This window comes from Pseudophryne corroboree, chromosome 1 (genome assembly GCF_028390025.1).
Source record: "Pseudophryne corroboree isolate aPseCor3 chromosome 1, aPseCor3.hap2, whole genome shotgun sequence".
Taxonomy (NCBI): Eukaryota; Metazoa; Chordata; class Amphibia; order Anura; family Myobatrachidae; genus Pseudophryne; species Pseudophryne corroboree.
The window spans coordinates 1,118,286,887-1,118,314,198 of record NC_086444.1 but is presented as its reverse complement, the minus strand read 5'-3'; the positions used below and the strand labels follow the sequence as shown (position 1 = coordinate 1,118,314,198).

At 47.4% G+C, this 27,312-nt stretch overlaps 1 protein-coding gene across 1 annotated transcript in view; it reads right to left on the bottom strand.

The window, feature by feature from the left end:
• Nucleotides 1-27,312, bottom strand: part of LIAS (lipoic acid synthetase) — a 60,651-nt gene that overhangs the window by 11,528 nt on the left and 21,811 nt on the right. The window contains exons 2-5 of the mRNA XM_063922779.1: nt 2,526-2,692; nt 1,948-2,041; nt 1,252-1,332; nt 967-1,123 (exon numbers count right to left, since the gene is read on the bottom strand). Of these exons, the coding sequence (XP_063778849.1) occupies nt 967-1,123; nt 1,252-1,332; nt 1,948-2,041; nt 2,526-2,692 (499 nt within the window). The remainder of the gene's footprint in view (nt 1-966; nt 1,124-1,251; nt 1,333-1,947; nt 2,042-2,525; nt 2,693-27,312) is intronic.

Below are 27,312 nucleotides of genomic sequence, written 5' to 3'. Positions count from 1 at the left end.
TCGTTAAATCCATCACCCAGTACCGATCCTCTTTGTATCCGTACAATGCGCCTGTGCATTGCGGTGCATATGCATGCGCAGTTTATCGAGATTTAACCTGATCGCAGCACTGCAAAAAGTTGCTAGCGAGCGATCAAATCGGAATGACCCCCATTGAACAGCAGAATCAGTGTATATTCAAATAATCTGATATAGATGGTGTTAGGTAACAATAAAATGGTTTTAGTATATTAAAATCTGTAAAAAAAAAATATATAATCAAAATGCCACATATAACTCACAATACATATATATGCTAAATTTCACTACGGAGCTGGAAAATCAGTTAGACTGAAAAATATAGTACTTGTAGGCGTCATATAAAACCAGGAGGTAGAGAACGTATTATCCTAACGCAGTCCTTGTGCACCATATAATAATATAGACAAGTAAATCTTGTAACGTTGTCCTGTGAATGCCTCTAACGAAGCGGTGTCAAAATAAAACAATTTGCTTGTTATCTCACACAGTCTAGATCAGATTAATTGAATACACACCGTCTGAGCTGCTCAATATTCTTTTCAAGTCACAAATTAAATGTCTGGATGTAGTATAGGGGGTTTAGTGTTACAATCCCTTGCTTAGAGTGTTGTTTATTTAAATACAGGAGGATTAAGTCAGCGATTGTTATTACCATGATGTAAATGCACACAACAAAATTACGGCTCTCTCTCCAGAGAAATGTCTGACTATGGCACATGTGGTCTGGAGTTTGAATCCCCTGCAGAAAGAGCTGTGAAGTAAGTGCTTTACTACAGGGGATGTACAGGTGTATGACATTTTAATTTTCTTTGTATTGTAAGTATACAGAGGAGTACAGACTAAAAAGTGGGAGGAGTCATGAATATAAAGGTGCAGAGTCCATATTAATTGTTAAATGCACCACATAAAAGAAAAGTGTAGCTCTGCCCCTGGGCGCATACCAACCATCTCTGTCCACAGACGTCAGGACCACATAGTCCAGTCCCCAGTCCGCTATGGCTTTAGCAGTGTTGTATGGTTCATCTGGGTCCAGGGGTGAAGGATTCTTAGCAGTTTTCACAGAGCAGAAGCGGCAGCCGCGGGTACACGTATCTCCCATTAACTGAGAGTATAAAAGGAATAAGTTACAGAAACCAGAAGAATGTTCTATCTGCAGACCCTACAGAGGGGTAAGTCAGACCATTAGAGAATAGATAATAGGAACTGGCAGTAAATAAAGTCATCACACACCATGATCGTTGCAGTAGCCGTGCCATATTCTCCACCTCCCCAGCACTCTCCGATGTTGGGACACCGAGCTTCTTCACATACCTGATCAACATAGATACTCACTTACTACTGTGCTTACAAAGCTACCATTATACATTATCTCCCTTATGCACAGGTATTTTACCTCTTCAAGAGCTAAACATTTCCATGTGTTACTTACACAGCAACAAAACTTAATCAATAAACTATATTTGGGCATTGCAGTCTGGCTGGTTGACATAATCTGAATGCAGCCCAATATCTGTATGCAGACCTATAGGTCTGCAAGCAAAGTCAGCGAGTCTGGAGCTACATAAGTGCAACATATAGCCACACTTATAGCCACAGTTGCACCTAATTGAATTGAGCCCCAAGTCTGTACTCCCTGAATAAAAAAAGCATTATATGTATATTATTTGTTTGGCTGGGATCATGGAGTAATTTTCTATCTCTTGCTGGGGTAGCCTTTCGGCACAGAGAAAAGCAAATACCATTCTGGCAGTGCGGAGTGCGCTAGTGCTGTCTGGCTCCCCTCTGTGGATTGCCGGGGGGAGGGAGAGAAAAGCTAAAAATAGGGGTGGGGCATCAGGAGTGATTATGGATGTGGGAGAGGTCACATTCACTTATAGAAAGTCGAGGGGCCACGCAATTAGAGCCCATATGTATGCGTATACTTACTGTGTGAAGATTCAGATTTCGCAATGTGTTTTTCAATTTATTGTAATTTTTGCCCATCGGAATTTCAGACCTTGCCCAAGGTGGAAGTCTTAGTCTGCAGAAAAAAAAAAAAAGACTTATATTATGTTAAAAATATTACTCTGTTAACCTAAACCTCAATATAAAAAGGTGATTTAGAGAAACCCCAGAAAGACTCAAAATGTACATATTGGTTAGTTATCTTAAGTTCACAGGAATACTTAATATATCTACATTTTCTTTATCCTTTAACCATGGAAGCCTAAGGTCTTCCCTATTGCCTGCAATGGCACATACTCTGATCGGCAGATCAGCCACTCCTAGGGGGGTATTCATTTAGTTCATTCAGCTAGTCGACCTTTGGCTCCTAGATTATAGAAAAATTTGTCAGGCCCTGGGGTACATTACTATTCTATCCTATATCAGTCTACATATGGTTTCAAAAGTTACAGGCTCTCATTGAGAACAAAGCTACATTTAGAGGCTAGTGGTGCACAGTGGTTACTCACATCTCATACAGTGTAGATGGTAATACTCCTACAGATAAATCACTTTCCTACCTCTCTCCCTTCTGCCGTTTCAGGTTGCCTTTGTAATCTGCCCAAACGTGTTTGTCTGTCAAGTCCCCAGATATGAAATCACCCAGGTCTGGCCCATTTTGAATAAGGTCCTTCTTTTCATCTGATAAAGTGGCCAACACTCTGTAGGACGTGTGGTACTCAGCCAACTATAAAACAATATATTTGTATAGACAGAAAATAATCACATTATATTCAGATTTTATTTTCTTCTGTTTTGTTTAAATCATTTATGAAACTCACATAAAATACTAAAGAGCGAGTAAAAGGTTCTATTTTCTATGTTTATATGACAAAGGCTGTGTATTATAGAGCTGAATGAAATACATAAAATGCTGTTTGAAAAATCAGTGGTTATGGTAGACTAACCTAGATAACTCTGTTTCTCTGAAGTCCACAGTGTCCACAGGATCTACCTTGGGATATGATGGAGCGGCAGCGGATTGGGCACCAAACAGTCAAGCTCTTCAGACTCTCAGGATGCACTGGGCCCGCCATCTATATCCCCGTCTCCTGGCTCAAGCAATTCAGTTAATACCAAAGCTCAAGGCAGGAGCAGTTTACATAAGAGGGAGACCTATTCAGGTGAGAAACATACACACACTTCCACACCAAAGTATAGGAAGACATTAGTAGGTATACAGATTCTCAAATCAGGTGCGTCATGGTGGGATCCCTGTTGACTTCAGAGAAACAGGGTTATCTAGGTAAGTCTACCATAACCAATGATTTCTCCTTCAGGATCCACAGTGATCCACAGGATCTACCTTGGGACATCCCAAAGCCGTACTAAGAGAGGGGACGCTCCTGGACAGACAGGAGAATCTTCCACCCAAATTCAGCATCCTAAGAGCCAAATGTGTAAAAGGCATATTTGGTCATTCCGAGTTGATCGCTTGCTAGCAGTTTTTAGCAGACGTGCAAACGCATTGTCGCCGCCCACCGGGGAGTGTATTTTCGCTTTGCAGAAGTGCGAACGCCTGTGTAGCAGAGCGCCTGCAAAAACATTTTGTGCAAAACAAGACCAGCCCTGTAGTTACTCTTCGTGTGCGTTGATTCTAACGTTGGTGGGTTGGCTTTTGACATCACACACCCACCCAGCGTTCGGCCAGCCACGCCTGCGTTTTTCTAAGCACTCCCTGAAAACGATCAGTTGACACCCAGAAACGCCCCCTTCCTGTCAAACTTCTTGCGGCCATCAGTGCGAATGAAAACTTTGCTAGAACCTGTGCAAAACCACAAAGGACTTTGTACCCGTACGTCGCGCGTGCGCATTGCGGTCCATACGCATGTGCAGAAATGCCGATTTTTAGCCTGATCGCTGCGCTGCGAACAACGACAGCTGCCGATCAACTCGCTATGACCCCCATAATGTCTAATAAATGTGTTAATGGACGACCAAGTGGCTGTCTTACAGATCTGTTCAGCTGAGGCACCACGATAAGCTACCCAGTAGGACCTACCTTCCAAGCAGAGACATTGGGGGTAATTCAGAGTTGATTGCAGCTGCAAATTTGTTAGCAGTTGGGCAAAACCGTGTGCACTGTGGGGGAGGGGTGGGGGGGGGGGTGAACAGATATAACATTTGCTGAAAGAGTTAGATTTAGGTGGGTTACTTTGTTTCTGTGCAGGGTAAATACTGGCTGCTTTATTTTTACACTGCAATTTAGATTTCAGTTTGAACACACCCCACCCAAATCTAACTCTCACTGCACGCGTTATATCTGCCCCCCCTGCAGTGCACATGGGCCCTCATTCCGAGTTGTTCGCTCGTTATTTTTCTTTGCATCGGTGCGATTAGTCGCAAACTGCGCATGTGCAACATTCGCAGTGCGCCTGCGCCAAGTAAATTTGATAAAAAGTTTGGTATTTTACTCTCGGCTTAACGAAGAAATCTCTTCGTTCTGGTGATCGGAGTGTGATGGACAGGAAGTGGTTGTTTCTGGGCGGAAACTAGCCGTTTTATGGGTGTGTGCGAAAAAACGCAGCCGTTTCTGGGAAAAATGCGGGAGTGTCTGAAGAAACGGGGGAGTGTCTGGGCGAACACTGGGTGTGTTTGTGACGTCAAACCAGGAACGAAACTGACTGAACTGATCGCAGTGGCAGAGTAAATCTCGAGCTACTCAGAAACTGCTAAGAAATTTCTATTCGCAATTCTGCTAATCTTTCGTTCGCAATTCTGCTATGCTAAAATTCACTCCCAGTAGGCGGTGGCTTAGCGTGTGCAAAGCTGCTAAAAGCAGCTAGCGAGCGAACAACTCGGAATAAGGGGCATGGTTTTGCCCAACTGCTAACAAATTTGTTGCTGCGATCAACTCTGAATTAGGCCCATTGGGGGTCATTCCGAGTTGATCGCTAGCTGAATTTGTTCGCAGTGCAGCGATCAGGCTAAAAATCAGCAGTTCTGCGCATGCGTATGCGGCACAATGTGCATGTGCAACGCACCGGCACAACGAACGATGTAGTTTTGAACAGGGTCTAGCGATGCATTTCAGTCGCACTACTTGCCGCAGAGTGATTGACATGAAGTGGGCATTTCTGGGTGGCAACTGACCATTTTCAGGGAGTGTGCGGAAAAACGTAGGCGTGCCAGGAAGAACGCAGGCGTGGCTGGGCGGGTTTGTGACGTCAAATCCGGAACTGAATAGTCTGAAGTGATCGCAAGCGCTGAGTAGGTTTTGAGCTACTCTGAAACTACACCAAAAAATGTTGTAGCCGCTCTGCGATACAACCGTTTGCACTTCTACTAAGCTAAAATACACTCCCAGTGGGCAGCGGCATAGCGTTTGCACGGCTGCTAAAACTAGCTAGCGAGCGATCAACTCGGAATGACCCCCATTATCCGGAATCGAGAGATCAGCTCGGGAGTATGCTTCTGATATTGGGGGTCATTCCGACCCGTTCGCACGTGCGAACGGGTCAGAAATGCGCATGTGCGACGGGCGCATTGCGCACGCGCGTCATTGCCCGGCGACGATCGTCGCTGGGCAACGACGACGTCAGCGATAAATGTGATCGCAGCGGCGATCGCAAGAAGATGGGAGGCGTTCTGGGGCGGATACTCACCGTTTCCAGCCGTTTTCGGGGAGTGGTAAGACGAACGCAGGCGTGTCCAGGCGAACGGAGGGCGGATGTCTGACGTAAGGACCGGGACCTTCATCGCTGGATCCGTCGCACTGGGTGAGTAACTGCAGCCCTAGTCTTGTTTTTAGTGAAACTTTTTTAGCATAGCAGGGCTGCACAAGCGTTCGCAGCCCTGCTATGCTGAAATACACTCCCCCATAGGCGGCGTCTAGTTGATCGCACGAGCAGCAAAAAGTTGCTAAGTGCGATCAACTCGGAATGACGCCCACTGTCATCCGAATCCATCTCACCAGTGTTTCCTTATTGGCAGGCCATCCTCTCTTGTGGAATCCATAGAGGATAAAGAGAGTGTCTGTCCTTCTTCTGATGGCACTGGTACGATCCACGTAGGTCCTTAGAGCACAAACTACGTCCAATGATGTATCTCCTCATTATGATGAAACATAGAGACCACCTTAGGAAGATATCCAGATTTAATTCTAAGAACTGCTCTAACTGGATGAAATACCAAACAAGGGGGCCAACACAACAGTGGGGGTCATTCAGAGTTGTTCGCTCGTTATTTTTTTCTCGCAACGGAGCGATTCGTCGCTAATGCGCATGCGCAATGTCCGCAGTGCGACTGCGCCAAGTAAATTTGCTATGCAGTTAGGTATTTTACTCACGGCATTACAAGGTTTTTTCTTCGTTCTGGTGATCGTAATGTGATTGACAGGAAGTGGGTGTTTCTGGGCGGAAACTGGCCGTTTTATGGGTGTGTGCGGAAAAACGCTACCGTTTCTGGGAAAAACGCGGGAGTGGCTGGAGAAACGGAGGAGTGTCTGGGCGAACGCTGGGTGTGTTTGTGACGTCAAACCAGGAACGAAACTGACTGAACTGATCGCAGATGCCGAGTAAGTCTGGAGCTACTCAGAAACTGCTAAGAAGTGTCTATTCGCAATTCTGCTAATCTTTCGTTCGCAATTTTGATAAGCTAAGATTCACTCCCAGTAGGCGGAGGCTTAGCGTGTGCAAAGCTGCTAAAAGCAGCTTGCGAGCGAACAACTCGGAATGACCCACAGTGCCCCTAAATCTGATACTATTCTAGCAGAAGCTATTGTCAGAAGAAACAGCACCTTGGCTGTTAACCTTGGCTGTTAATCCAACAGCACCTTGGCTGTTGGATTTCAGATCCACTCTAGATAGCGGTTCAAATGGAACAACTTGCAAGGCCCTGAGAACTAAACCTAGATCCCAGGGAGTAATCGGGGGAACAACCAGAGGTTGAATGTGAAGCAATACTTTGAAGAATGTGAAAAACATCCTGTAGGTCTGCAATTTTCTTTTGAAACAATACAGATAATGCTGACACCTGTACCTTCAAGGAAGCCACGCGGAGACCCCTGTCCATTCCTGCTTGAAGAAAAGCTAGAATTCTAGAAACTCTGAAGGATCTCAGATCCAAGTTTTTGGCAGTGCACCATTAAAAATAAGCATACCATATTCTATAATAGATGCGAGCAGAAGAAGGTTTTCTTGCTTTTAGCATCGTCTGGATTACCTCTTGCGAAAACCCTTTCGCCTTTAAGACGGATGTTTCAAGAGCCTCGCCGCCAAAGACAGTCGATCCAAATGTTTGTAAAGACAGGGACCCTGAGTCAGTAGATCTGGATGTTGAGGCAACAGAAACAGACCATCCTTTGATAGCCTCTGCAGATCTGTGTACCAATTCCTTCTGGGCCACGTCGGAGCTATTAATATCACAGCGCCCCCTTCCTGTTTGAATTTTCGAATCACTCAGGTACCAGAGAGATTGGAGGAAACACGCAAGCCAGATGAAAATTTCCATCTCACGGATAGAGCATCCACAAAGCTTGCTTTGGCATCTTTTGTTTTTGATCCGTACACAGGTATCTTGTTGTTTTGATGAGAGGCCATCAGATCTACCTCCGGCAGACCCCATCTGTCTACCAGAATCTGAAAGACTACTGGGTGCAAGGCCCATTCGCTTGAAAGAATGTCATGCCTACTGAAAAAGTCTGCCTCCCAGTTTAGAACTCCCGGTATGAACACTGCTGACATGGCTGGATGATAACATTCCGCCCATTTTATTATGCGGCTTACCTTCTTCATTGCCATTTGACTCCAAGTACCTCCCCGATGGTTGAGGTACGCCACTGCCGTGAAACTGTCTGATCGAATCTGAATTGGCTTGCCGTGGAGAAATCCCTTTGCCTGGGTGAGTGCCATGTATATGGCTCGAAGCTCCAGAATGTTTCTTGACAGATGACTTTCTTCGCTGGACCATTGTCCCTTTTATGAATACTGACCTGTCACAGTTCCCCATCCCTGGAGGCTTGCATCTGTTGTCATAATTTCCCAATATGTGATCCAAAAGGGGTGACCCTTATCCAGATGGGACATCTGTAGCCACCAGGTTAGAGACCGACACACTTCCCGACGAAGGATTATTGTCTGGGTTTTTCTTGTCTGATGATTTATGTTCCATTTGGAAAGAATCAGATGTTGAAGAGGTCTTGAATGGAACTGAGCATATTCCACCATGTCGAAGGTTGAAACCATCAACCCCATAACCCGTATCGCTGCATGGATGGATGTCTTCCGACCGTGCAGTATTTTCTGAACTCTCCCTTGAATAGAGGAAATCTTGCACTGAGGCAAAAAGATTCCCTGCAGACTGGTTCCAACACCGCTCCCAGATGTGTCATTCGTTGTGACAGGACTAAGGAAGACTTTGCCCAATTATTGAGCCAGCTGTGAGCCTGCAAACAGGCTATCGTCACATGGAGATGGCATAACAGAATTTCCTGAGACTGAGCCAGGGATCAACAGGTCATCCAGATATGGGAAAATTCTTATTCCCTGACGACGAAGGTGAGCTGCCATCAACACCATAATTTTGGTAAATACCCTTGGAGCTGTTGCGAGTCCAAAAGGCAGGGCCTGAAACTGGAAATGCTGTTGTAGGATAGCAAACCTGAGATAGCTCTGATGTGACATTGCTATCGGTACATGGCGGTAAGCATCCTGGATATCCAGGAAGACCATGAAATCTCCCAGTTCCATAGCCAGGATAATAAGAATTTACTTACCGATAATTCTATTTCTCGGAGTCCGTAGTGGATGCTGGGGTTCCTGAAAGGACCATGGGGAATAGCGGCTCCGCAGGAGACAGGGCACAAAAGTAAAGCTTTTACAGGTCAGGTGGTGTGTACTGGCTCCTCCCCCTATGACCCTCCTCCAGACTCCAGTTAGGTACTGTGCCCGGACGAGCGTACACAATAAGGGAGGATTTTGAATCCCGGGTAAGACTCATACCAGCCACACCAATCACACCGTACAACTTGTGATCTAAACCCAGTTAACAGTATGATAACAGAGGAGCCTCTGAAAGATGGCTTCCTAAACAATAACCCGAATTAGTTAACAATAACTATGTACAAGTATTGCAGATAATCCGCACTTGGGATGGGCGCCCAGCATCCACTACGGACTCCGAGAAATAGAATTATCGGTAAGTAAATTCTTATTTTCTCTATCGTCCTAAGTGGATGCTGGGGTTCCTGAAAGGACCATGGGGATTATACCAAAGCTCCCAAACGGGCGGGAGAGTGCGGATGACTCTGCAGCACCGAATGAAAGAACTCCAGGTCCTCCTTTGCCAGGGTATCAAATTTGTAAAAATTTACAAACGTGTTCTCCCCTGACCACGTAGCTGCTCGGCAGAGTTGTAATGCCGAGACCCCTCGGGCAGCCGCCCAAGATGAGCCCACCTTCCTTGCGGAATGGGCCTTAACAGATTTAGGCTGTGGCAGGCCTGCCACAGAATGTACAAGTTGAATTTTGTTACAAATCCAACGAGCAATCGACTGCTTAGAAGCAGGTGCACCCAACTTGTTGGGTGCATACAGTATAAACAGCGAGTCAGATTTTCTGACTCCAGCCGTCCTTTAAATGTATATTTTTAAGGCTCTGACAACGTCCAACAACTTGGAGTCCTTCAAGTCGTCTGTAGCCGCAGGCACTACAATAGGCTGGTTCAGGTGAAACGCTGATACCACCTTAGGGAGAAAATGCGGACGCGTCCGCAGCTCTGCCCTATGTCGAATGGAAAATTAAATAAGGGCTTTTATAAAACAAAGCCGCCAGTTCAGATACTCTCCCGGCCGAAGCCAGGGCCAGTAACATAGTCACTTTCCATGTGAGATATTTCAAATCCACATTCTTTAGTGGTTCAAACCAATTGGATTTGAGGAAATCTAAAACTACATTTAGATCCCACGGTGCCACCTTAGGCACCACAGGAGGCTGTATATGCAGTACTCCTTTGATAAAAATCTGGACCTCAGGGACTGAGGCCAATTCTCTTTGGAAGAATATTGATAGGGCCGAAATTTGAACCTTAATAGATCCCAATTTGAGACCCATAGACAATCCTGATTGCAGGAAATGTAGGAAACCGACCCAGTTGAAATTCCTCCATCGGAGCACTCCGCTGCTCGCACCACGCAACATATTTTCGCCAAATACGGCGATAATGCTTCGCGGTGATTTCCTTCCTTGCCTGTATCAAGGTAGGAATGACTTCTTCTGGAATGCCTTTTCCTTTTAGGATCTGGCATTCAAACGCCATGCCGTCAAACGCAGCCGCGGTAAGTCTTGAAAAAGACAAGGACCCTGCTGAAGCAGGTCCCTTCTCAGAAGTAGAGGCCACGGATCGTCCGTGACCATCTCTTGAAGTTCCGGGTACCAAGTCCTTCTTGGCCAATCCGGAGCCACTAGTCTTACTCCTCTTTGCCGTATAATCCTCAATACCTTTGGTATGAGAGGCAGAGGAGGAAACACATAAACGGACTGGTACACCCAAGGTGTTACCAACGCGTCCACAGCTATTGCCTGCGGATCTCTTGACCTGGCGCAATAACTGTCCAGTGTCTTGTTGAGGCGAGACGCCATCATGTCCACCATTGGTTTTACCCAACGGTTTAATAGCATGTGGAAAACTTCTGGATGAAGTACCCACTCTCCCGGGTGAAGGTCGTGTCTGCTGAGGAAGTCTGCTTCCCAGTTGTCCACGCCCGGGATGAATACTGCTGACAGTGCTATCACGTGATTCTCCGCCCAGCGAAGGATCCTGGCAGCTTCTGCCATTCTGTTTCTTGTGCCGCCCTGTCTGTTTACATGGGCGACTGCCGTGATGTTGTCCGACTGGATCAACACCGGTCTTCCTTGAAGCAGAGGTTCCGCCTGGCTTAGAGCATTGTAGATTGCTCTTAGTTCCAGAATGCTTATGTGAAGAGACTTTTTCAGGCTCGACCACACTCCCTGGAAATTTCTTCCCTGTGTGACTGCTCCCCAGCCTCTCAGGCTGGCATCCGTGGTCACCAGGATCCAATCCTGCATGCCGAATCTGCGGCCCTCCAATAGATGAGCCTCCTGCAACCACCACAGAAGGGATACCCTTGTCCTCGGCGACAGGGTTATCCGCAGGTGCATCTGAAGATGCGACCCTGACCATTTGTCCAACAGATCCCTTTGCATGGAATCTGCCGAAAGGGATTGCTTCGTAAGAAGCTACCATTTTTTCCCAGGACTCTTGTGCATTGATGTACAGACACCTTTCCTGGTTTTAGGAGGTTCCTGACCAGGTCAGATAACTCCTTGGCTTTTTCTTCGGGAAGAAAAACCTTTTTCTGAACTGTGTCCAGAATCATCCCCAGGAACAGCAGACGAGTTGTCGGCATTAATTGGGATTTTGGAATATTCAGAATCCATCCGTGCTGCTTTAGCACCTCTTGAGATAGTGCTAAACCCATCTCTAGCTGTTCTCTGGACCTTGTCCTTATTAGGAGATCGTCCAAGTATGGGATAATTAATACGCCTTTTCTTCGAAGAAGAAATATTATCTCGGCCATTACCTTTGTAAAGACCCGAGGTGCCGTGGACAAACCAAACGGCAGCGTCTGAAACTGATAGTGACAGTTTTGTACAACGAACCTGAGGTACCCCTGGTGTGAGGGGTAATTGGAACGTGGAGATACGCATCCTTGATGTCCAAGGATACCATAAAGTCCCCTTCTTCCAGGTTCGCTATCACTGCTCTGAGTGACTCCATCTTGAACTTGAACTTCTTTATGTACAGGTTCAAGGACTTCAGATTTAGAATAGGCCTTACCGAGCCATCCGGCTTCGGTACCACAAAAAGAGTGGAATAATACCCCTTCCCTTGTTGTAGAAGAGGTACCTTGACTATCACCTGCTGAGAATACAGCTTGTGAATGGCTTCCAAAACCGTCTCCCTTTCTGAGGGGGACGTTGGTAAAGCCGACTTCAGGAAACGGCGAGGTGGCTCTGTCTCTAATTTCAACCTGTACCCCTGAGATATTATCTGCAGGATCCAGGGATTTACCTGCGAGTGAGCCCACTGCGCGCTGTAATTTTTGAGACGACCGCCTACCGCCCCCAAGTCCGCTTGCGAAGCCCCAGCGTCATGCTGAGGCTTTTGTAGAAGCCGGGGAGGGCTTCTGTTCCTGGGAAGGAGCTGCCTGTTGCTGTCTCTTCCCTCGTCCTCTGCCTCGTGGCAGATATGAATAGCCCTTTGCTCTCTTATTTTTAAAGGAACGAAAAGGCTGCGGTTGAAAAGTCGGTGCCTTTTTCTGTTGGGGAGTGACTTGAGGTAGAAAAGTGGATTTCCCGGCCGTAGCCGTGGCCACCAAATCCGATAGACCGACCCCAAATAACTCCTCTACGCATCGCCTGTCCACTGTCGTGTCCATAAAGCTCTTCTGGCCGAAATGGACATAGCACTTACCCGTGATGCCAGTGTGCAGATATCTCTCTGTGCATCACGCATATAAAGAAATGCATCCTTTATTTGTTCTAACGACAGTAAAATATTGTCCCCGTCCAGGGTATCAATATTTTCGATCAGGGACTCTGACCAAACTACCCCAGCACTGCACATCCAGGCAGTCGCAATAGCTGGTCGTAGTATAACACCTGCATGTGTGTATATACCTTTTTGGATATTTTCCATCCTCCTATCTGATGGATCTTTAAGTGCGGCCGTCTCAGGAGAGGGTAACGCCACTTGTTTTGATAAGCGTGTTAGCGCTTTGTCCACCCTAGGAGGTGTTTCCCAGCGCTCCCTAACCTCTGGCGGGAAAGGGTATAAAGCCAATAACTTCTTTGAAATTAGCAGTTTTTTTTTTATCGGGGCACCCCACGCTTCATCACACACGTCATTTAATTCTTCTGATTCGGTAAAAACTACTGGTAGTTTTTTCACACCCCACATAATACCCTGTTTAGTGGTACCTGTAGTATCAGCTAAATGTAACATCTCCTTTATTGCCAAAATCATATAACGTGTGGCCCTACTGGAAAATACGGTTGATTCGTCACCTTCACCACCGGAATCAGTGCCTGTGTCTGGGTCTGTGTCGACCGACTGAGGCAAGGGGCGTTTTACAGCCCCTGACGGTGTTTGAGGCGCCTGGACAGGCACTAATTGAGTGTCCGGCCGCCTCATGTCGGCAAACGACTGCTTAAGCGAGTTGACGCTATCCCGTAATTCCACAAATAAAGGCATCCATTCTGGTGTCGACCCCCTAGGTGGTGACATCCTCATATTTGGCAATTGCTCCGCCTCCACACCAATAACGTCCTCATACATGTCGACACACACGTACCGACACACAGCAGACACACAGGGAATGCTCTATACGAAGACAGGACCCACTAGCCCTTTGGGGAGACAGAGGGAGAGTCTGCCAGCACACACCAAAAAGCGCTATATATGACAGGGATAGCCTTATGATTAAGTGCTCCCTTATAGCTGCTTTTATATTGATATATTGCCATTTATTTTGCCCCCCCTCTCTGTTATACCCTGTTTCTGTAGTGCAGTGCAGGGGAGAGACCTGGGAGCCTTCCTGACCAGCGGAGCTGTGACAGAAAATGGCGCCGTGTGCTGAGGAGATAGGCCCCGCCCCTTTTCCGGCGGGCTCGTCTCCCGCTATCTAGTACATTTAGGCAGGGGTAAATATCTCCATATAGCCTCTGGGGCTATATGTGAGGTATTTTTAGCCTTTTTAAAGGTTTTCATTTGCCTCCCAGGGCGCCCCCCTCCCAGCGCCCTGCACCCTCAGTGACTGCCGTGTGAAGTGTGCTGAGAGGAAAATGGCGCACAGCTGCAGTGCTGTGCGCTACCTTAAGAAGACTGCAGGAGTCTTCAGCCGCCGATTCTGGACCTCTTCTTGCTTCAGCATCTGTGAGGGGGCCGGCGGCGTGGCTCCGGTGACCATCCAGGCTGTACCTGTGATCGTCCCTCTGGAGCTTCATGTCCAGTAGCCAAGAAGCCAATCCATCCTGCACGCAGGTGAGTTCACTTCTTCTCCCCTCTGTCCCTCGTTGCAGTGATCCTGTTGCCAGCAGGAATCACTGTAAAATAAAAAACCTAAGCTAAACTCTCTAAGCAGCTCTTTATGAGAGCCACCTAGAATTGCACCCTTCTCGGCCGGGCACAAAAATCTAACTGGAGTCTGGAGGAGGGTCATAGGGGGAGGAGCCAGTACACACCACCTGACCTGTAAAAGCTTTACTTTTGTGCCCTGTCTCCTGCGGAGCCGCTATTCCCCATGGTCCTTTCAGGAACCCCAGCATCCACTTAGGACGATAGAGAAAATAGACTGTAAGGTTTCCATACGGAACAGAGGCACCCAAATGTATTAGTTCAGAGTTTTGAAATTGAGAATGGGTCGGTAAGATCCATTTGACTTCCGAACTAGAAACAGGTTGGAATAGAAACCTCGTCCTCTCTGAGCAGTAGGAACCGACACTATCACTCCCGACTGCAGTAATTTTTGTACTGCCTGTTGCAGAGCCAGGGCCTTTGATTCCACTGGAGAGGGCTGGTACAAAAGAATCCTTGAGGCAGATTCTTCCTGAAGGAAAAAGTGTAACCATGAGTCACGGCTTCTTGCACCCAGGTATCTGTGGTGGAATTTTTAAAGACCCTGGGTTCCTCCAGGTGAAGGCCAGCCCCGTCAAACTGACGGCTTGTCTTCTGGCTTAGAAGCTGGGTGTCTGGATAACCATGCCTGTTTTCCCTTCTTAGTTTTACTAGCTCTGTCTGGCTGAGACTGCTGTAAGCCTTTCTTTTAGCTTTACTTTGGACCTGAAAGGACCGGAAAGCTAGTTTAGGTCTTAGAAGAAGCGGGAAATTTAACTAGAGTCTGCTTCAGACACAAGAATATTATCTAATTGCCAAACAGGATATTCCCAACAAACGGCAAGGATTCCATAACATTTTTGGACTCTGAATCAGCCTTCCATGCACACAGCCAAATAGCTCTACCAGTTGCTACTGAGGAAGCTACTGCCTGAGAAGCTACTGTATCCATATCCAGGGCAGCTTCTTCCATAAAAGCAGCCACCTGCTTTATATATGCAATATAGGATAGCTATATTCTCGTAGCTGTTGAAAGATCATCTTCCAAAGGTTCAGTCCACCCTGCTACAGCCTTAGCCATAGCTGGGCTGGTAACTTACCCTGCCAGGGAAAAAAAAACAGTCTTTAAGAAACCATCATTCTTTCTGTCTGTCACATGATTTAATGATGTTGAAGGCAGCGGTAGTGTAGAATTGCGTGCCAGCTGAACTACATGCGCATCTACTTTGGGAGGAACCTCTCTCTTGATAGAGTCCTCAGCAGGAAAAGGATAAAAAAAATCCAATTTTTTGGGAATCTTAAATTTCTTACTGGGTGTGACCCAAGCCTCCTGCATAATTTCCTTCAGCTAGTCTGAATTAGGAGACTCTGATTTAACCGTCATTTGACGTTTAAATACAGTTGCCTTAGTTCTCAACACAGGCTCAGCTGCCTCTTCAATCGGCAGAATGGATTTAACTGCCTGAATTAAATCAAGTATATCCACTGATGAGGAGTGCTCCTCCACTCTAGAGGCATATTTAGAATGGGAAGAATCAGTGTCATCATCTGAAGTGACCTCTGCTTCTGAGAATGAGTAGACAGTGTGGACAAAGCTCCCTGTCTATCTGACCTCCGCTCCTTGGGCAGATCAGCTAAATTTAGCTGAAAAGCAAACGAGGACTGGGTTAACACTGGATGTGGCATAACCCATGTGGGATGTTGCATGTAAGGGTTAAATGGGAACCTGGTACCTGGTACAGTAGCAGGTATCATACGGTCTGCTAGATTTGATAATGTCTGTGCAAATGCTGCCCAAGGAGGCCCCTGTGACTGAACATGTACCTGACTGGGGGCCGGTCTGCTTATAAGGTTTTATGGAAACTATAGCAATTTGCACATTAATCATCCTGTACCAGATCCTTGGCTGTTAATCCAGATGTGCAGGACAAACATGATATTAAAGTAGGTACCGCGTCAATTTTGCCTTTCGCAGACATAGCAACTATTTACCACACTATTCAGTGTATAATATGCATAAATTAAACCGTATTCACTTTAAACTCCTAAAGTGAAATACAATCAGATCCCACCTCGCACCAGCATTGAGGATCTGACAACACAAGAGACAGCTAAAATATAACAGAGTTAGGGGTACATTTACTAAGATGGGAGTTCTATTTAAGATGGGATGTTGCTCATATCAACCAATCAGATTCTACTTCTCATTTATCTATCACCTTCTAGAAGATAATACCTGGAATCTGATTGGTTGCTATGGGCAACATCCCATTTTAAATAGAACTTCCATCTTAGTAAATTTACCCCTAAAGGGGGTACACACTGGGCGATTTTGAACTCAAAGTAGCTCACTTTTGGCATTCTGAGCTACTTTGAGCTCAAACTTGGCCAATGTGTATGGGCAGGCGATGAGCGCTGATGCGCGCTCCTGCATCATCGCTGGCCGCCGCCGTCTGTCGGGCTGTTTGAATAGCTGAGTTAAGCACTTTCCACACTCTCCTACTGTGGAAAGTGCTTCACCCCCCTGTGAACATCGCTGGGAATAGGGAAAATAGCTCAGTGTGTATGCACTGAGCTATTTTCCTGCCAACGATGTTTACGATCATCGCAGTGCATAAACGCTGGGCAAAAAACGCCCAGTGTGTATGCACCCTTTGGAGTCAGCAATCACACCAGCAATCGGTCACAAGAAACAAGAATGCGTTAGTATACATTGCAATATGAGAACATTTCAACTACATGTACATAAAAGTAGGAAAAACAGACACTGCATGACCTTAAACTGGACATTATATGGGTCATTCCACATCAAATCACCCCTCAAAAAAAATTAAATGTCCGCCACCCATCTCAGATTTTGATGAAATTTTTTTAGTTAAGACAGGATGTCAAAACAACTATTTCTGCCCAATATATCGACTGTCTGACAATTTGTTTATTAAATATTGATTTTTCAATTTATTACATTATTTACTAATCACAGCTTCTTTATCCAGTTTATTTGAAGTATTACGGGTGTTTATTAAGGAATCACCATGAAATGTGGACCCCCTAAGGTAACTCGTGATACTTCAAATAAACTGAATAAAGAAGCCGCGATTAGTAAATAATTTCATAAATTGAAAATTCAATATTTAAACTAATTGTCGTACAGTCGATATTTGGCAGAAATAATAAGAATTTACTTACCGATAATTCTATTTCTCGGAGTCCGTAGTGGATGCTGGGGTTCCTGAAAGGACCATGGGGAATAGCGGCTCCGCAGGAGACAGGGCACAAAAAGTAAAGCTTTACGATCAGGTGGTGTGTACTGGCTCCTCCCCCTATGACCCTCCTCCAAGCCTCAGTTAGGTACTGTGCCCGGACGAGCGTACACAATAAGGAAGGATTTATGAATCCCGGGTAAGACTCATACCAGCCACACCAATCACACCGTACAACCTGTGATCTAAACCCAGTTAACAGTATGATAACAGCGGAGCCTCTGAAAAGATGGCTCACAACAATAATAACCCGATTTTTGTAACTATGTACAAGTAATGCAGATAATCCGCACTTGGGATGGGCGCCCAGCATCCACTACGGACTCCGAGAAATAGAATTATCGGTAAGTAAATTCTTATTTTCTCTATCGTCCTAGTGGATGCTGGGGTTCCTGAAAGGACCATGGGGATTATACCAAAGCTCCCAAACGGGCGGGAGAGTGCGGATGACTCTGCAGCACCGAATGAGAGAACTCCAGGTCCTCCTTAGCCAGGGTATCAAATTTGTAGAATTTTACAAACGTGTTCTCCCCCGACCACGTAGCCGCTCGGCAGAGTTGTAATGCCGAGACCCCTCGGGCAGCCGCCCAAGAAGAACCCACCTTCCTTGTGGAGTGGGCTTTTACCGATTTTGGCTGTGGCAGGCCTGCCACAGAATGTGCAAGCTGAATCGTACTACAAATCCAGCGAGCAATAGTCTGCTTAGACGCAGGAGCGCCCAACTTGTTGGGAGCATATAGTATAAACAGCGAGTCAGATTTCCTGACTCCAGCTGTCATTGAAATGTATATTTTTAAAGCTCTGACAACGTCCAACAACTTGGAGTCCTCCAAGTCGCTTGTAGCCGCAGGCACTACAATAGGTTGGTTCAGATGAAATGCTGACACCACCTTAGGGAGAAAATGCGGACGAGTCCGCAGTTCTGCCCTGTCCGAATGGAAAATCAGATATGGGCTTTTGTAAGATAAAGCTGCCAGTTCTGACACTCTCCTGGCCGAAGCCAGGGCTAGTAGCATGGTCACTTTCCATGTGAGATATTTCAAATCCACAGTTTTTAGTGGTTCATACCAATGAGATTTGAGAAAGTCCAAAACAACATTGAGATCCCACGGTGCCACTGGAGGCACCACAGGGGGCTGTATATGCAGCACTCCCTTAACAAAAGTCTGGACTTCAGGAACTGAAGCCAATTCTTTTTGGAAGAAAATCGACAGGGCCGAAATTTGAACCTTAATAGATCCCAATTTGAGACCCATAGACAATCCTGATTGCAGGAAATGTAGGAATCGACCCAGTTGAAATTCCTCCGTCGGAGCACTCCGATCCTCGCACCACGCAACATATTTTCGCCAAATGCGGTGATAATGTTGCGCGGTTACTTCCTTCCTTGCTTTAATCAAAGTAGGAATGACTTCTTCCGGCATGCCCTTTTCCTTTAGGATCCGGCGTTCAACCGCCATGCCGTCAAACGCAGCCGCGGTAAGTCTTGAAACAGACAGGGACCCTGCTGAAGCAAGTCCCTTCTCAGAGGTAGAGGCCACGGATCTTCCGTGATCATCTCTTGAAGTTCCGGGTACCAAGTCCTTCTTGGCCAATCCGGAACCACTAGTATCGTTCTTACGCCTCTTTGCCGTATAATTCTCAATACTTTTGGTATGAGAGGCAGAGGAAACACATACACCGACTGGTACACCCAAGGCGTTACCAGCGCGTCCACAGCTATTGCCTGCGGATCTCTTGACCTGGCGCAATACCTGTCCAGTTTTTTGTTGAGGCGAGACGCCATCATGTCCACCATTGGTCTTTCCCAACGGGTTACCAGCATGTGGAAAACTTCTGGATGAAGTCCCCACTCTCCCGGGTGAAGGTCGTGTCTGCTGAGGAAGTCTGCTTCCCAGTTGTCCACTCCCGGGATGAACACTGCTGACAGTGCTATCACATGATTCTCTGCCCAGCGAAGAATCCTTGCAGCTTCTGCCATTGCACTCCTGCTTCTTGTGCCGCCCTGTCTGTTCACATGGGCGACTGCCGTGATGTTGTCCGACTGGATCAACACCGGTTTTCCTTGAAGCAGAGGTTCTGCCTGGCTTAGAGCATTGTAGATTGCTCTTAGTTCCAGAATGTTTATGTGAAGAGACGTTTCCAGGCTCGACCACACGCCCTGGAAGTTTCTTCCTTGTGTGACTGCTCCCCAGCCTCTCAGGCTGGCGTCCGTGGTCACCAGGATCCAATCCTGTATGCCGAATCTGCGGCCCTCCAATAGATGAGCACTCTGCAACCACCACAGAAGAGATACCCTTGTCCTTGGAGACAGGGTTATCCGCTGGTGCATCTGAAGATGCGACCCTGACCATTTGTCCAACAGATCCCTCTGGAAAATTCTTGCGTGGAATCTGCCGAATGGAATTGCTTCGTAAGAAGCCACCATTTTTCCCAGGACTCTTGTGCATTGATGTACAGACACCTTTCCTGGTTTTAGGAGGTTCCTGACAAGCTCGGATAACTCCTTGGCTTTTTCCTCCGGGAGAAAAACCTTTTTCTGAACCGTGTCCAGAATCATCCCTAGGAACAGCAGACGTGTTGTCGGAATTAACTGGGATTTTGGAATATTCAGAATCCACCCGTGCTGTTTTAGCACTTCTTGAGACAGTGCTAATCCCATCTCTAGCTGTTCTCTGGACCTTGCCCTTATTAGGAGATCGTCCAAGTATGGGATAATTAAGACGCCTTTTCTTCGAAGAAGAATCATCATCTCGGCCATTACCTTGGTAAAGACCCGAGGTGCCGTGGACAATCCGAACGGCAGCGTCTGAAACTGATAGTGACAGTTCTGTACGACGAACCTGAGGTACCCCTGGTGTGAGGGGTAAATTGGAACGTGGAGATACGCATCCTTGATGTCCAAGGATACCATAAAGTCCCCTTCTTCCAGGTTCGCTATCACTGCTCTGAGTGACTCCATCTTGAACTTGAACTTCTTTATGTACAGGTTCAAGGATTTCAGATTTAGAATAGGTCTTACCGAGCCATCCGGCTTCGGTACCACAATTAGAGTGGAATAATACCCCTTTCCTTGTTGTAAAAGGGGTACCTTGACTATCACCTGCTGAGAGTACAGCTTGTGAATGGCTTCCAAGACCGTCACCCTGTCGGAGGGGGACGTTGGTAAAGCAGACTTCAGGAAACGGCGAGGTGGATCCGTCTCTAGTTCCAACCTGTACCCCTGAGATATTATCTGCAGGATCCAGGGATCTACCTGCGAGTGAGCCCACTGCGCGCTGAAATTCTTGAGACGACCCCCCACCGCCCCCGAGTCCGCTTGAGAAGCCCCAGCGTCATGCTGAGGCTTTTGTAGAAGCGGGGGAGGGCTTCTGTTCCTGGGAAGGAGCTGCCTGTTGCTGTCTCTTCCCCCTTCCTCTGCCTCGTGGCAGATATGAATATCCCTTTGCTCTCTTGTTTTTAAAGGAACGAAAGGGCTGCGGTTGAAAAGTCGGTGTCTTTTTCTGTTGGGGAGTGACTTGAGGTAAAAAGGTGGATTTCCCGGCTGTAGCCGTGGCCACCAAATCCGATAGACCGACACCAAATAACTCCTCCCCTTTATACGGCAAAACTTCCATATGCCGTTTTGAGTCCGCATCGCCTGACCACTGTCGCGTCCATAAACTTCTTCTGGCCGAAATGGACATAGCACTTACCCGTGATGCCAGTGTGCAGATATCCCTCTGTGCATCACGCATATAAAGAAATGCATCCTTTATTTGCTCTAAAGACAGTAAAACATTGTCCCTATCCAGGGTATCAATATTTTCAATCAGGGACTCTGACCAAGCTACCCCAGCACTGCACATCCAGGCTGTCGCTATAGCTGGTCGTAGTATAACACCTGTATGTGTGTATATACTTTTTTGGATATTTTCCATCCTCCTATCTGCTGGATCTTTAAGTGCGGCCGTCTCAGGAGAGGGTAACGCCACTTGTTTTGATAAGCGTGTGAGCGCCTTGTCCACCCTAGGAGGTGTTTCCCAGCGCGCCCTAACCTCTGGCGGGAAAGGGTATAAAGCCAATAACTTCTTTGAAATTAGCATTTTTTTATCGGGGGCAACCCACGCTTCATCACACACCTCATTTAATTCATCTGATTCAGGAAAAACTATAGGTAGTTTTTTCACACCCCACATGATACCCTGTTTTGTGGTACCTGTAGTATCAGCAATATGTAACGCCTCCTTCATTGCCAAAATCATATAACGTGTGGCCCTACTAGAAAATACGGTTGATTCGTCACCGTCGCCACTGGAATCAGTGCCTGTGTCTGGGTCTGTGTCGACCGACTGAGGCAAAGGGCGTTTTACAGCCCCTGACGGTGTTTGAGGCGCCTGGACAGGCACTAATTGATTGTCCGGCCGTCTCATGTCGTCAAACGACTGCTTTAGCGTGTTGACACTATCCCGTAATTCCATAAATAAAGGCATCCATTCTGGTGTCGACCCCCTAGGAGGTGACATCCCCATATTTGGCAATTGCTCCGCCTCCACACCAATATCGTCCTCATACATGTCGACACACACGTACCGACACACAGCAGACACACAGGGAATGCTCTTAACGAAGACAGGACCCCACTAGCCCTTTGGGGAGACAGAGGGAGAGTTTGCCAGCACACACCAAAAGCGCTATATATGACAGGGATAGCCTTATAATAAGTGCTCCCTGTATAGCTGCTTTAATAATATAGTTTTGCCACAATTTTGCCCCCCCTCTCTTGTTTTACCCTGTTTCTGTAGTGCAGTGCAGGGGAGAGCCTGGGAGCCTTCCTGACCAGCGGAGCTGTGTGAGGAAAATGGCGCTGTGTGCTGAGGAGATAGGCCCCGCCCCTTTTTCGGCGGGCTCGTCTCCCGCTCTTTAGTGGATTCTGGCAGGGGTTAAATATCTCCATATAGCCCCCGGAGGCTATATGTGAGGTATTTTTAGCCAAAAAAGGTTTTCATTTGCCTCCCAGGGCGCCCCCCTCCCAGCGCCCTGCACCCTCAGTGACTGCCGTGTGAAGTGTGCTGAGAGGAAAATGGCGCACAGCTGCAGTGCTGTGCGCTACCTTAAGAAGACTGAGGAGTCTTCTGCCGCCGATTCTGGACCTCTTCTCGTTTCAGCATCTGCAAGGGGGCCGGCGGCGAGGCTCCGGTGACCATCCAGGCTGTACCTGTGATCGTCCCTCTGGAGCTAATGTCCAGTAGCCAAGAAGCCAATCCATCCTGCACGCAGGTGAGTTCACTTCTTCTCCCCTAAGTCCCTCGTTGCAGTGATCCTGTTGCCAGCAGGACTCACTGTAAAATAAAAAACCTAAGCTAAACTTTTCTAAGCAGCTCTTTAGGAGAGCCACCTAGATTGCACCCTTCTCGGCCGGGCACAAAAATCTAACTGAGGCTTGGAGGAGGGTCATAGGGGGAGGAGCCAGTACACACCACCTGATCGTAAAGCTTTACTTTTTGTGCCCTGTCTCCTGCGGAGCCGCTATTCCCCATGGTCCTTTCAGGAACCCCAGCATCCACTAGGACGATAGAGAAAGTTGTTTTGACATCCTCTCTTAACTAAAAAATGTTCACAAATCTGAGATGGGTGGTGGACACGCCTGGTTGAACTGACATGGAATTACCCATATGTATTCAAACGCACAGCGAATAATACAGCTGTATGTTCCAACGGTCATATGCCTCAGGCACCTACTCGCTACTCGTACCACCAAGGGTAGGTAGGAACTCAGTACCGTATCACCTGCCTCAGGACAGCGGGATACAAGGAGACTTAACTCCCGCTTACATGAGCGACCCTGCTGCAAGCAGCTGGCTGATAGACTGACGCCTCGGTGTACCCAGCCGCACATGTGACTGTGACCGGAATCACAACTATGCATCTCAGACGGAAGCGGGAATAGCAGTTCATGGCGGGAGACTCGGAGGTTTCGAAACTGGTCATGAACTGGAGGGAGGGGCGACCAGGGGAGCGTCTTACTCCCCACTGCTGACATCAACCTCAGGGATCGCGGTCTCAACTGATTCCCGGTAACTATGATCCTTGTGGCCTAGCGCTGGTGCACCCGAGGTGGCAGCCGCGCCAACGGCTGTCTGGTAGTCTCCCCCCAGTACAGTAAGGCTGCGTTACACAGGTCGCACACCACTATCGGTAATGAGACGCTTACCTTCTCCCCGTTCTCCGGCCGCAGCCTGGGATCATCAGTACGGAATTGCTAACACATCCAGTCTGACTCCCGCCGAAACAGCACTGTACTCGAAGGTAACAGTTGTCGCGACCCAACGGAGAGTTGTTGGAGCGTCTTAAATCACATTTATAGAAGACGCATACCAAGAACACTCATAAAAAGAAAAATACTAGAAAATAACAAAGCTTGTGGCTGCAAAAAAGGCTAGCAGCCCCACTGTTTCAACGTGGCGGCTCCTGCCGCACCAAACAGAAAAGTGAATTGCCCGAGCCGGGAGGCGGGGATATATAGAGGGCGGGCCCAGTGCATCCTGGGAGTCTGAAGAGCTTGACTGTTTGGTGCCCAATCTGCTGCCGCTTCATCATATCCCAAGGTAGATTCTGTGGATCACTGTAGACCCATAAGGAGAAACATTGTGTTATAAAGCTGCTCTGCCGCCTTGTAGAATATGAAGCTGTCCGTCCACCGAGCCGGAGCTCAGTGGGGTTCTCTAGGCAACCAATTGTTCCCCAAAGTCTGAATAGTTACTACATGGCTCTCCCCAGGCCTAGCTCATCTTTTGTCAATATAATGCCTGGTGCCCTGAAATCTTGGGGAAGATTTGTTCCACCTACAGCTGTGGACCCTGGGTAACAATAAACGTGGTATAATAAACCAAACACACAGATATAATACTGAACTTTGATATTTTAATCAATAACAGGAGTTGTCATAATTTCACTATAACATTTCTGCTATAGAAAAACACTCAGCATGTAACTTTGCCCTCACTCTTTTGGGTCAATATGAGGTTTCTTTTTTAGATAATGATTTAAAAACATAATTCCATTTACCAACATTTCCATATTTAAAAAAATCTTATAGATATTATCCCTTTTTGTGCACCACGAAGGATGTATAGCAGTACACAAGCTGTAGAAGAGAAATAATAAGATTTTACACCTACCAGTAAATCTATTTCTCGTAGTCCGTAGAGGATGCTGGGACTCCGTAAGGACCATGGGGTATAGACAGGCTCCGCAGGAGACATGGGCACTTTAAGAAAGACTTTGACTCTGGGTGTGCACTGGCTCCTCCCTCTATGCCCCTCCTCCAGACCTCAGTTAGAGAAACTGTGCCCAGAGGAGATGGACAGTACGAGGAAAGGATTCTAGTTAATCCAAGGGCAAGATGCATACCAGCCACACCAATCACACCGTATAACTTGTGATAAACTACCCAGTTAACAGTATGAACAAACAACATAGTCCCAGTCCAAACCGATGAAACTATAACTTAACCCTTATTAAAGCAATAACTATATACAAGTCTTGCAGGAGAAGTCCGCACTTGGGACGGGCGCCCAGCATCCTCTACGGACTACGAGAAATAAATTTACCGGTAGGTGTAAAATCTTATTTTCTCTAACGTCCTAGGGGATGCTGGGACTCCGTAAGGACCATGGGGATTATACCAAAGCTCCCAAACAGGCAGGAGAGTGCGGATGACTCTGCAGCACCGATACAGCAAACAGAAGGTCCTCCTCAGCCAGGGTATCAAACTTATAGAACTTTGCAAAGGTGTTTGAACCCGACCAAGTTGCTGCTCGGCAACTGTAAAGCCGAGACCCCTCGGGCAGCCGCCCAAGAAGAGCCCACCTTCCTAGTGGAATGGGCCTTAACCGATTTTGGTAACGGCAATCCTGCCGTAGAATGCGCCTGCTGAATCGTGTTACAGATCCAGCGAGCAATAGTCTGCTTAGAAGCCGGAGCACCAACCTTGTTGGCTGCATACAGGACAAACAGTGCTTCTGTCTTCCTGACCCTAGCTGTTCTGGCCACATAAATCTTCAAAGCCCTGACCACATCCAAGGACACGGAATCCTCCAAGTCACACGTAGCCACAGGCACAACAATAGGTTGGTTCATATGAAAAGATGAGACCACCTTAGGAAGGAACGGAGGAAGAGTTCTCAATTCCGCCCTATCCACATGAAAAACCAGATAGGGGCTTTTATGTGACAAAGCCGCTAGTTTCGAAACTCGCCTTGCTGAAGCTAAGGCTAACAACATGACCACCTTCCAAGTGAGGTATTTCAACTCCACCGTGTTGAGAGGTTCAAACCAATGTGACTTAAGGAAACGTAACACCACATTAAGGTCCCAAGGCGCTACCGGAGGCACAAACGGGGGCTGAATATGCAGTACTCCCTTTACAAAAGTCTGTACTTCAGGAAAAGAAGCCAATTCTTTTTGAAAGAAAATGGATAAGGCCGAAATTTGAACCCTTATGGACCCTAATTTTAGGCCTAAATTCACTCCAGTCTGAAGGAAGTGAAGGAGACGGCCCAAATGGAACTCCTCTGTAGGAGAATTCCTGGCCTCACACCAAGAAACATATTTTCTCCATATGCGGTGATAATGTTTCGATGTCACGTCCTTCCTAGCCTTGATCAGGGTAGGAATGACCTCATCCGGAATACCTTTTTCCTCTAGGATCCGGCGTTCAACCGCCATGCCGTCAACGCAGCCGCGGTAAGTCTTGGAACAGACAGGGCCCTTGTTACAGCAGGTCCTGCCGTAGATGAAGAGGCCACGGATCTTCTGTGAGCAACTCCTGCAGATCTGGATACCAAGTCCTTCGTGTCCAATCCGGAGCCACGAGGATTGCTCTCACTCCTCTTTGTCTTATTATTCTCAACACCTTGGGTATGAGAGGAAGAGGAGGAAACACATAGACCGACCTGAACACCCAAGGTGTCACCAGGGTGTCTACCGCTGCCGCCTGAGGGTCTCTTGATCTGGCGCAATACCGCTTTAACTTTTTGTTGAGACAGGACGCCATCATGTCTATTTGGGGCAGTCCCCACTGACCCACGATCTGTGCGAAGACTTCCTTATGAAGTCCCCACTCTCCCGAATGCAGGTCGTGTCTGCTGAGGAAGTCCGCTTCCCAGTTGTCCACTCCCGGAATGAACACTGCTGACAGTGCGCTTACATGACCTTCCGCCCAGCGAAGAATTCTGGTGGCTTCTGCCATTGCCACCCTGCTCCTTGTGCCGCCTTGGCGGTTTACATGAGCTACTGCTGTGACATTGTCCGACTGAATCAGGACTGGCTTGTCGCGAAGCAATGCCTCCGCTTGACGTAGGGCGTTGTATATGGCCCTCAATTCCAGGACGTTGATGTGAAGACAAGTCTCTAGACTTGACCAGAGACCTTGAAAATTTCATCCCAGTGTGACTGCTCCCCAACCTCGGAGGCTTGCATCCGTGGTCACCAGGATCCAGTCCTGAATGCCGAACCTGCGGCCCTCTAGGAGGTGAGCACTGTGCAGCCACCACAGGAGAGATACCCTGGCTCTGGGAGACAGAACGATCCTTTGATGCATTTGTAGATGAGACCCGGACCACTTGTCCAGTAGGTCCCATTGAAAAGTCCTCGCATGGAACCTGCCGAAGGGGATGGCCTCTTAAGACGCCACCATCTTCCCCAGGACACGTGTGCAGTGATGCACTGAAACCGTCTTTGGCTTCAATAGGTTCTTGACAAGAGCCATGAGCTCCTGAGCCTTTTCCATCGGAAGAAAACCTTTTTCTGGTCTGTGTCCAGAATCAGGCACAAAAAGGTCAGACGCGTTGTAGGAACCAGCTGCTACTTCGGAATATTGAGAATCCAGCCGTGTTGCTGTAACGTCCTCACAGACAGTGAAACGCTGTCCAGTAACTTCTCTCGAGATCTCGCCTTTATGAGGAGATCGTCCAAGTATGGGATAATT